The sequence below is a fragment of the Spinacia oleracea genome, chromosome 1, assembly GCF_020520425.1.
Source record: "Spinacia oleracea cultivar Varoflay chromosome 1, BTI_SOV_V1, whole genome shotgun sequence".
In the NCBI taxonomy this organism is placed as follows: domain Eukaryota; kingdom Viridiplantae; phylum Streptophyta; class Magnoliopsida; order Caryophyllales; family Amaranthaceae; genus Spinacia; species Spinacia oleracea.
The window spans coordinates 11,691,769-11,702,792 of NC_079487.1; the positions used below are offsets into that span (position 1 = coordinate 11,691,769).

The window sequence follows — 11,024 nt, forward strand, 5'->3', positions numbered from 1 at the left end:
AAAGTCAAAGTGGTTAGTTTTCTGAGAACCGTGACGCACCTCTCAAGGGTGCGTCGTAATGTGTCCCTTTTCTATGATTTAATTGCTTTCCTCGCCCTTTTTACGAACTGTTAAACTAACTAAATCTAATTGTTCTACCACGCCTAACAAATATAATATTTTTGGGAAATCGGATTATCATGCTAGGTCCCTTAATGCTTTTTAAATCAGATAATCGCGATCGATCTAGTATTATATGTTGCATATTGTTAAAATCAACTCAGATTAGTTTAATAGTTAACGCATGTCCCTTCAATTATTTATGCTGAGCTAGTAAGGATATCCTGCCTCTGGAGTTATCGACGAGCGAGTACTCCTCTCGGTAGTTACAATCCCCCGAACCCTCAATCTCTACCTTGCGGGTGTATGTTGAGAGATCCCCACACCAGGGATCACAAGGGAACCTACGGCCGTCGTGGTCAAACATAATTGCACTCCCTTTATGTCACGATAACCAGGTTTTGTCAGTTTTTCTCATTGTCGTTAAAAACTGAATGGCGACTCCTATATTACTAGTCAATTGGGTGTAAACTCACAGGAAATCCAATTACACTTGATTGAATAAAAAGAATCGTCACACCCACGAGGGACGAGGTCACGCATTAGCCTCATGCTTTTTCGACCCCCTCACAGTTTGTTTTAAGGGACCTAGCATGATAATCCAATTTCCCAAAAATATCATATTTATTAAGCGTGATCGAACAATCAGATTTTAGTTAGTTTAACAGTTCATAAAAGGGCGAGGAAAGCAATTAAACCATGGAAAAGGGACACATTACGACGCACCCTTGAGAGGTGCGTCACGGTTCTCAGAAAACTAACCACTTTGACTTTGCTATTTCTCCTTTTATTTAACGAATCTCAAATTATGGGACAGGATACGTTCTGTTCGATTTATGGATCGATTGCGACAGAACGCGTGATCAGTTTTGCAGCGTGAGGCTTAGGCTTAGGGGTTTAGAGTCAATACTCAGAATATAATTGTGTGTTGTGTGTTCTTTTCACGTCGAACTTAAGGCCCTATTTATAGAAAAGAGTTCGTGGAAAGATAGAATTGTAGAACTCTAACCCACGAGGAATTAGGAAAAAACACGTACCAGGTATTTTCAGCGCCCAGGCCTGGGCGCCGAAGATTTCGGCGCCCAGAGCCAGGCGTTGAAAATAGGATCTGGGCTGTTTTTCTTAGTCATATCCGGATTCCTAAAATCCGGAGTATTTGAGATTTAATTGAGTCTTTTAGTGCGTATTAACCTTGTGACGGGATGCGTCTGGGCCCGTTACGAACTCTAGGCTCGTTAGGATTTTAATTAATACGTGACTCTTACTTTCGAATCATATTAGGAATAGGATTCTCTCGCAATTTCTATCTCATTCAGGATTTATGTTGGAGTGAAACACCTAATTCTGACAGGTTTCTACCTTTTATGACTTGCCACTTTTAACAACTACCCATTACGGCAGTTACTATTTTTAGCAGGTTTCCATAAATAGCAGGTTTCTATAAATAGCAGGTTTCGGGTGAAATGAAAAGGGGAATTGAGATTCGTTATTTTATAGGAGATGCGTTGTCAAGTGGAGATTTACGCTTTCATCATCGAACCTTCCCTTTCGGGAATGGGGACAAAAGTAGGTGTCTACAGTATGACCTGCTTGCCTTAGGAGAGCTGTTTAGGACATCCGATTTTTCAGATGTGAGTTTCTTCGTAGGATAAATCACTTCGTCCACAACCCAACCCACCCACCCAAAGAGTTCCCTAACTTATGAGGTTGAGTTTGTTGGTAATTACATCCGTGTCTCGAGTGATAAGTCCCAAAATGGATTGATTGTAACATCAAAAGATAAGAACCGTGAATATCTACATGGGGGTGATCAAGACACTTAACAGTTCAGTTCGAAGTATGGAAGACAGGTATGGATTTTATATATTTTTCCATTGTCGTAACTTTAGCTTATTTTTATTTGGTGTAGGCAATTAGGCAAATGTACTGCAACTGAAGTAAAATGGCTACTGTCAAAACCTGGATTTCCTTTGTTTTTAAGGACGTAGTATGTATGAATAAGTATCAGACTATCAGTTATCTTCATTATTATTGTTTGTTTAGCTGCAAGGCAGCAACTTTTAACAAATTAGTGAAAGCTAGGCAATCAGTTGTCTTGCTGATCCGCCTCCTTAGAATATTTCAGATGCTCTTAAGTCTTAACATTACGGAGTACTCCTTATTGTTACTTGATCATTTTATCAGCTGCGCATTCTGTACTGCATGTCTGCATATGCCTACACTGAAAATAGTTGGAGACCCTTGAATTTTATTGTGTTATTCACAAGCGCCTATTGGTCGTGATTCGTGAAGTGAGGAACATCCCCCCCGGAGGATTCCGGGCAGCAGCTAATTTATTTTTATTTTTTTTGTTGGGTGTCAAGAGAAACCTTTAGATGGAATATATTGTTGTAGATATTTCAAGCTTTTGTATTGTAAGTCTTACTGATTTGATGTGGTTCTATTTAATAATATGAGTTGTCCATTTTACTATATAATAGGTTTCATTTTAATATATACTTCCTCCATTTTTTAATAATTGCACCATCTTGGTTTTAGCACTATTCACATATTCTTATATAGTTATTTTTTGTGATTTATATGCAAGGAAAAATATATTCATGTGGGATCTTGTTAGATTCGTCTCGAAATATACTTTCAAATTATCAAAATTTTATAATTTTTCAAAATATATAATGAGAGATATTAGTGGTTAAAATAGTGCATTGGCAAGCGTGAAATCCCAGATAGTGCAATTAAAAAAAATGGAGGAAGTATATATATATATATATATATATATTAAAATGAAACCTATTTTTTTTACCAAATTCAAACTAATGTGCGACGCAAATGGCTTATTTTTTTTGGCGCCAAAAGGTCATTTGCCACGCACATTAGCTTAATGTGCGTGGCAAATGACTTTTCGGCACCATGCTAAAAAGTCATTTGCCACGCACATTAAGCTAATGTGCGTGGCAAATGAGAGTCATTTGCGTCGCACTTTTATGCGACGCAAATGACTTTTAGTCATTTGCGTCGCGACCTTTTGCGTCGCGCAATGTGCGACGCAAATGACCTTAAATGTGCGATGCAAATGAGTCATTTTCCACTAGTGGTACTTGGTATGTTAGTAGCTTGTGTCCTTTATTCTGATTTTCTACAAGCGGCATCTGAAATGCTTTTATGGTTGCATACTAAGTGCAGTTTTGTTTAAAGGAATTAACATTAGTCATTGAAGATTGAACTTTCAAAGACTACATCATTATGTGAATAGGTGTTGATGTTTTATTCATCTTAGAATTTGCATGCAGTTTAAGTAGGATTGATATAAATGATTTTTTCCTCAAGCGTCCTCGCTACTGGAAGAATGAGTTAATAAAATTCCAGTTTAGCATTTTGTATTTGTAGCTTGTTAGGTGTTAGAACTTTCCTTGAGTTTCTTCCTTGGAGTTCCTGATGGCGTGATAAGCTGATTTGGTCATGTATCTCCTATCCAATTAATAGACCACAAGAGGTCTGGTCAACCACATTTTTTTTGGTATCTACATAACTATCTTAAAATGTGGTGCAAACTGTACAATACACCATAGTTGTTAACTATCAAAGTACTTGCAATTATGAAATCCTAGACCACAAGATGACTTTTATAAATTTCAGGTTACGGAGTTTTCTAGTACAGGAAACGCGGCGAGTTCAATTTCAGGTTACATAGTTTTCTAATAGTTGGCAACTTTTGCAGTAAGTCTGTCTAAGGATGCTACAAAGTTTAGTTTTACGTGGTAATTGTTTATGCCAAAATTCGTATGGGGGCGAATTTCGGCTAGGGTCGACACTAACTAAGCAAAGAATCAACGACACAAATAAAGAGACACGACACAGAGGAGTGTTGACGCGGAAAACCCAGGAATAAGGTAAAAAACCGCGGATAGCTATGAGGCTATCAATCCACTAAGTATCTTATATGATTGTTTATGCTTTTCTTTCTGAGAATCGATATCCAAAATCTCAAGTACAATAATGAATACTGAAACAGTTTATAGCTTAAGAGTTTTTGTGCTTGAGTCAACGTGCTTTGCTTATCATTATCTTCGTCCTTTTATAGGATATTCTCAACGGTCTAATCGGTTGAGAAAATCCCACAAAGATAGGAGTATCTTTGTCACACGTCTCTTCAGCCTTCAACTGCTTCTGCGCTTCTCGCGTGTGTCTTGGACTCGTTCTTGCTAGCTTGACGGCGCTGCCTATCATGGGCTTTAGGTCAACTTATCTTCATCAACCCGTTTCTCGAGGACGTGTCTCAGTTGCCTGTACTTTGTCGCCTGTCCTTCGTCGGTTATACCTCGTCGTACGATGCTACGTCGGACGTATCTCCCTGGAGTTGTGTTTACCCGCGACACGACAGGACCTGGCTGACACGACATGATCAAACGTTAGAACGGTTATGTTGTTAGTCCAAAAGTGGGATAACAGTTTGCCCCCAATTGTGAATTTGCGGAGTCACACAGAGCAAAAGAAACAATTCAAATTAAAAAACCGTCTCCAACTGTCTAGTTCGTGGGATAAAACCGTTCAAAATTCTAGAGTAATAAATACCAATTCACGACATGCAATAAAGTTCTTCATACCAAGTTTTTCAAAAAATTTCTAGATCCGAAAGCAGGAGAGAGGAGAGGGAGAAAGCGAAGTCGATTTTCGCACTGAGTTTGTTCGATTTCAGGTAAAATTTGCTTTCTTTTTCGATTTCCTTGTAGATTTTTGTAAGTGAGATGGGTAGATCTAAGTCGGTTGTAGCGAGAGGAAAGGGGGAGTCGGGTTCCACTCGGGTTAAGTCCCTTAACCCGATATATTCTACTGTGGTGGATCCGGCGGCTTTTGTTGAACTTGCTGGTTTGCCGCCGTCGGCGGAAGTGAAGATTCCCGGCTCGGATGAGGAAGCCTTTGACTGTCTAGAGGGGTATGTGGTTATGTATGAGTATCCGTTCACAATTGGCTTCAAATTTCCTTTCACTCCTCTAGTTAGGTCCTTTATCGAGGTTTTCCATTTGAGCCCGGGTCAGTTGATGCCCCAGATATGGCGGGTTTTCACGGTGGTGCACGGAGTTACTGCGAACTGGCGTACGCCGTTTGACCTGTCTGATTTGATGTACACTTACGACCTAGCACTGCAGAAGTGTTGTAGGTATACCTTGGTTACGAAGAAGGGGAAGACGAACTTAGGTGTTGGTTTAGGTGTGAACGACAGGGGTTGGCAGAGTCGTTTTGTCTTTGTAGGCAAAGATTCTCTGGGAGATAAAGGGCGGTTTCTGGTCGAGGGATGGACGATGGAAGGTAAATGTGTCGTTTTATCTTTGTTTCTCGTCGTTTTACTGAACGTCGCCTTACTTGGTTTTGTTTTGCAGTTGTCAAGGCGTCGTCGTTGACTGAGTTGAACGCTGATTCTGAGGATAAGTATCGGAAGTTCTTGGGTTATTCTGTCGAGGATAGGTCTTTCAGTCGCGACGGAGAGTTTTTAGACGAGCAGGAGGTGGACCGGTCAGGCGACGTCGCCGAGGAGGAGGAGATAGACGAGGAATCAGGTCAACTGACTCGTCGTCGGAAAAGGTTGGATTTGCTTGAGGAGGTAGTGGCAAACTCATCGTCCGCCGAAGGTGAAGTAGGTGATATGGCTGACAACTCAGGTATTTGTCGTTTGTTTATTTCGGGGTTTGTATATATTTTTGTTTTTGCTTTGGATAATGTTTGACCTTTATTTTTTGTATTGGGTGTAGAGCATACTCTTTCGTCTCGGCCTGTGTCGAGGATGTCTCAGAGCGAGATTCAGGAGCGTGCAAGGAAGCGACTGAGGTCGTCCTCGACTTCTGGTGGACGAGGTATGACGGTCGTACCTCGGTTTTCTGCGATAGGTTCGTCGGCTGAGACGCCTGTCGTCATAGGAGCCGAAGGCTTTCATCCGATTGCTTCGTCGTCGCCTCCACAGCCGTTCAAGGTGTCGTCTGCTGCTGTCGACGTTAGTAAAGTGTCTACTTCGTCGGCCAAGAAGCGTCCTGTCGAGACGGATCCTGTCGAGGAGACGGTTATCACTTTGCCCCCAAGCTTCTTGGGTGATGAAGAGGCGTCGGTTATATGGCCTTTCGCTGATCGCTTGATCTTGCCTACGACGTATCGACGATATCACGAGGTGGATCCTCTTCCTGTCGCGTCGGACGCCGCTGAGCTTAGTCTGCGGGTGAGTTTTATTTAGTTTTTTCTTCTTTTTTGTTTGCGAAAGATGTATGTTGTGTAAATCTGTTTTGGCATTGGTTTTGCGCAGGCGTCGCAGGCTGCCTTGGCTGTACGTAGGCAGTGTTCGTTGCTGTGCGACGAGGTGACGAATGCAAGGCAGCTGACAGCGACGGCGAAGAAGGCGGCCGCGTCGTGGGAAGCGAAGTGGAAAGCTGCTGAGAAGAAGGTCGTGGATCTTGCTGCGGTGGTTAAGGCCAAGGGTGATCAATTGAAAGGTAAGGATAAGCAGTTAGCCGACGTGGCTAAAGATCTGGAGAAAGTGAAGGAGGAGTTGACCTCGACGACGGAGGAGTTGGATGGATTGAGGAGCTTGTACGACGCCCTGCAGGAGGAGGCGAAGGACGTCGAGGCTCTTGCTATATGGAGGACGCGGGCGCAGATGATGTATTCCTGCCTGATTGGGGAGACTAGCCTTTGGCCGTGTCAAAAGGAGGTGGATGACTATCTGGCTAATGGCGGTACCATGGCTGACCTGTCGGTGCCTGTGGTGGATTCGGAGGAGTTGGCGAAGACGGCTGACACTGCTAGTACTGAGGCGACGGAGGTGGATGCGGCTTTGTTGGTGGTGAGTGCGCCTGTTCCGGACCAAGAGGGGGAGGTTTTAGCTGTTGGGTGCGAAGAGGAGGCCCTCGTCGTCGTTTCTCAAGACGAGACGTTGGACGTGGCGTCGGTGGAGGTGCCAGTCGTGCCCCCAGAGCAAGAGTCGGAGCAGGAAGCCGTGGTCTCTACTCAGGAAGAAGGGATGTAATAGTTTGTAGTTTTCGAATTTCTGTTGGTTTTTGTGTTTTGTTGGTGATCTTCTTTACTCGTCGTCGATGGCGGCGACGAGGTGGTTTGGATGACTTGTGTTTTGTTTTTGTGTTTGGAATGTTTTTATTCGTCGTCGGTAGTGGCGACGCGGTGTTTGGATAATGTTTTGTGTTTGAATTTCGGAAGTCGTGGCCTTAGGGGTCGCGCGTCGTGTATGTTAAGTTTGTTTTTCTTTTCCTTAGTCGTCTGTTCTTTATGGTTATCCCGTTGCGTTTTGATGTCTTAGTTTCGTGTAGCAAATGCTTTGCAAGTAATAAGTATTGAACCGACTGATGTGTAAAATCATACCTGCGTTGTTAGTTTGTTGTCTCTTGCGATCTCGTTCTGAGTCGTACGTTGTTGCTTATGGATGTCATTCGTCGTGCGTCTTGCATTCTGCAAAAGAAAACAGGGGTCGCTAGGAGGATTGGCCGTTGGGGATGCCAACGGCCCTCCGATGCCTAAGTCAGTAATGGTTTTTAAAATAAAACGATAAAGAAAAGTAAAGACGACGATACGACGACTGATAAAATTGGTCACGACGAGATTTCAAAAATGGTAGAGTTTAAGATGTGTTGCGTTCCAGCTTCGGGGGACCGACTTGCCATCTTGGGTAATGAGTCTGTATGCCCCCTTTCCGACGATTTTGTCGATCAAGTACGGTCCTTCCCAAGCTGGTGCTAACTTACCCGCGTTTAATTCTTTCGTGTTTTGAAATACTCTGCGCAGTACCCAATCTCCTTCTTTAAACATTTTCACTTTGACATTTTTGTTGAAGCATTTTGCCACGATCTGTTGTTGTGACGCCATTCTTATCAATGCTGCTTCCCTGAGATCTTCTGTGTTGTCAAGGTTTTCGCTGAGTTCTACGTCGTTTTGCTCTGGCGTCATGAGTCCATATCGTGCACTGGGCAACGTCACTTCAGGGGGAAGTACCGCTTCGCACCCGTAAACGAGTGAGAAGGGAGTCTGTCCCGTCGCCGTCCTAGGCGTCGTCCTGTTGGCCCATAGGATGGATGGCAATTCTTCTGCCCATCGCCCCTTCTTGTCGTCCAACCGCTTTTTCAGCGACGCGATGATCGTTTTGTTGCTGGATTCCGCCTGTCCGTTTGCTTGGGGGTATCTGGGCGTCGACGTCTTTAGCTCGATGTTCCATGTTTTGCAGAAAGCTCTTGTCTTGTCGCTGATGAATTGTGATCCGTTGTCGCAGATGATTTCTGACGGTATTCCGAACCTGCATATTATGTTAGTTCATATGAACGAGCATACCTCTTTGTCCCTTACTTGTTGGAATGCACCTGCTTCTATCCACTTGGAAAAATAATCTGTTAGGGCTAACATGAAGACCTTTTGTCCTGGGGCGACGGGCAATTTGCCAACGATGTCCATCCCCCATTTCATGAAAGGCCACGGAGTTAGGGTTGGATGCAAGAATTCGGATGGTTTATGTGTCATACCTGCGTGTCGTTGGCACTTGTCGCACTTGGATACGTACCTCATGGCGTCCTTAAGCATTGTTGGCCAATAGTATCCATTTCTTTTGATTCTGGTTGATAAGCTTCGTCCTCCTTCGTGTCCTCCGCATTCTCCTTCGTGGTATTGTTTCAATAGTATTTCCCATTCGATGTGTTCGGCACATCGCATCAACATTCCGTTTGCTGATCGCTTAAATAGTACGTCCTGCAAAATAACATATCATGAAGCTTTGAAAAGTATCTTTCTGGCGTCTAGCTTGTCGTCGGGTAGAGTTTCGTGCTTTAGGTAATCGAAGATGGGTTTGGTCCAACTGTCTGTGTTTAAGGTTGATAGGACGAGGCTGGCGTCTTGTGGTATGTCTTTTTCGACGGCGGGTGACAGTAGGTGTACTAGAGGTATGGTCGAGAATGGTGATTTTCTGAGTGCGGATCCTAGGTTGGCAAGGGCGTCGGCTTGCGTGTTTAGGTCTCTTGGGACTTGTTTGATGGAGAAGGGTTTGAATTTGGAAGTTAACTCTTTTGCTTTCTCGAGATACAAGGTCATTTTTAGGTCTTTAGCTTCGTAGTCGCCGTTAATCTGGTTGACGATTAGTTGTGAGTCGCTGAAGATGTTGAGTCCGCTTGCCCCTAATTCCATAGCTAATGTCATTCCGGCGATTAGCGCCTCGTATTCTGCTTCGTTGTTAGTTGCCTTGAAATCGCAGCAGATTGCCTATGCTATCATGTCCCCTTGTGGTGACTTTAGTACGACGCCTAAACCTGCACCACGAAAGTTAGATGAGCCGTCGACGAAGAGCGTCCATATTCCTTCTATGTTGTTGATGAGTTTGACTTCGTCGTCTGCTATCCTCTCTAAGTCGGGGCTGAAGTCTGCCACAAAATCTGCTAGGGCCTGTGATTTTACAGCCGTCCTTGGTTGATACTTGATGTCGAACCTTCCTAGTGCCATTGTCCACTTCTCCATTCGACCTGTCAGTTCTGGCCTACGCATCACGGACTAGATTGGATAGTTAGTCATCACCACTATTTGGTGAGTTTCAAAAAAATGCCTTAGTTTTTTGGCTGCGGTAACGAGTGCTAAAACGAGTTTTTCGAGGGAAGAATACCTGGTCTCTGCTTCCAGTAGTGACTTACTGATGTAATAAATGGGTAGTTGTTGTGCTTCGTCCTCTCGAGCTAGGACCGCGCTCACTGCCGTCGAGCTAACGGCTAAATAGAGTTGTAAGACTTCTCCTTCTTTTGGCTTGGATAGGAGGGGCGGCGACATCATGTATTTTTTGAGGTTCTGCAGGGCTGCTTCGTGGTCGTCGGACCAGTTAAACCCCTTGTTTTTGCGCAGGACGTCGTAAAATAATCGACACTTGTCCGACGACCGTGATATAAAACGGTTCAGTGCCGCCACTCTCCCTGTTAAGCGTTGTACCTCTTTTATGTTCCGCGGGGATTGAATGTTGATGATCGCGCGCACTTGGTCGGGGCTGGCCTCGATTCCTCGTTGGGTGACGATGTAACCTAAGAATTTTCCTGCGGACACTCCGAAAGAACATTTAGTCGGGTTAAGTTTCATACCGTACTTTTTTAGTATGTCGAAGGATTGTCGTAAGTGTTCCACGTGATCGTCAGCCTTCCTCGATTTCACCAGCATGTCGTCAATGTATACCTCCATTGTGTCTCCGAGTTGGTCTTTAAACATCTTGTTGACTAATCTTTGGTACGTCGCACCTGCATTTTTAAGACCAAAAGGCATGACTTTATAACAATAAATTCCTCTATCTGTTACAAAAGATGTTTTTTCCTGGTCGTCTGGGTGCATAAGGATTTGGTTGTATCCTGAGTAGGCGTCCATGAATGTGAGTAGCTCGTGTCCGGCTGTGGCGTCGACCAGGGCGTCGATGTGCGGTAGAGGGAATGGGTCCTTGGGGCAAGCTTTGTTGATATCTGTGAAGTCGATGCAGACTCTCCATTTTCCGTTCTTTTTGCTGACGACGACGACGTTTGCTAACCAGTCTGGATATTTGACCTCTCTGATCTTCCCTGAATCTATCAGGTTTTGGACTTCTTCGTCTATGATTTTATTCCTTTCGGGTGCGAACTTACGTCGTTTCTGTTTTACCGGTCTGAAGCTGGGGTCGACGTTGAGCTTGTGGGTAATCACGTCTGGGCTGATTCCTGTCATGTCCTCGTGCGACCAAGCGAAACAGTCCGAGTTTTCTCTTAGAAACGACACTATCTGACTTTTGATGTTGTCAGGCAGTGAGGCTCCGATCCTTATGACTTGGTCTGGCTTTGTCTGGTCTAGTACTATCTCGTCGATTTGTTGGTCGTCGGGGTCGTCCGACGTCGACCCTGGCTGTAATTGCTAGATGGGTGACTTGGATGGTTTCAGTGCTGTCTCGTAAC

At 44.1% G+C, this 11,024-nt stretch overlaps 1 protein-coding gene across 1 annotated transcript; it reads left to right on the forward strand.

Moving 5' to 3' along the window:
• The first annotated feature begins 4,756 nt into the window (after positions 1 to 4,756).
• Positions 4,757 to 7,144, forward strand: LOC130462776 (uncharacterized). The gene is made up of 3 exons (XM_056831685.1): positions 4,757 to 5,756; positions 5,847 to 6,304; positions 6,389 to 7,144. Exons 1-3 carry the CDS (start codon positions 5,411 to 5,413, stop codon positions 7,106 to 7,108), a joined length of 1,524 nt encoding a protein of 507 aa, XP_056687663.1. The 5' UTR covers positions 4,757 to 5,410; the 3' UTR covers positions 7,109 to 7,144.
• Positions 7,145 to 11,024: the final 3,880 nt, after the last annotated feature.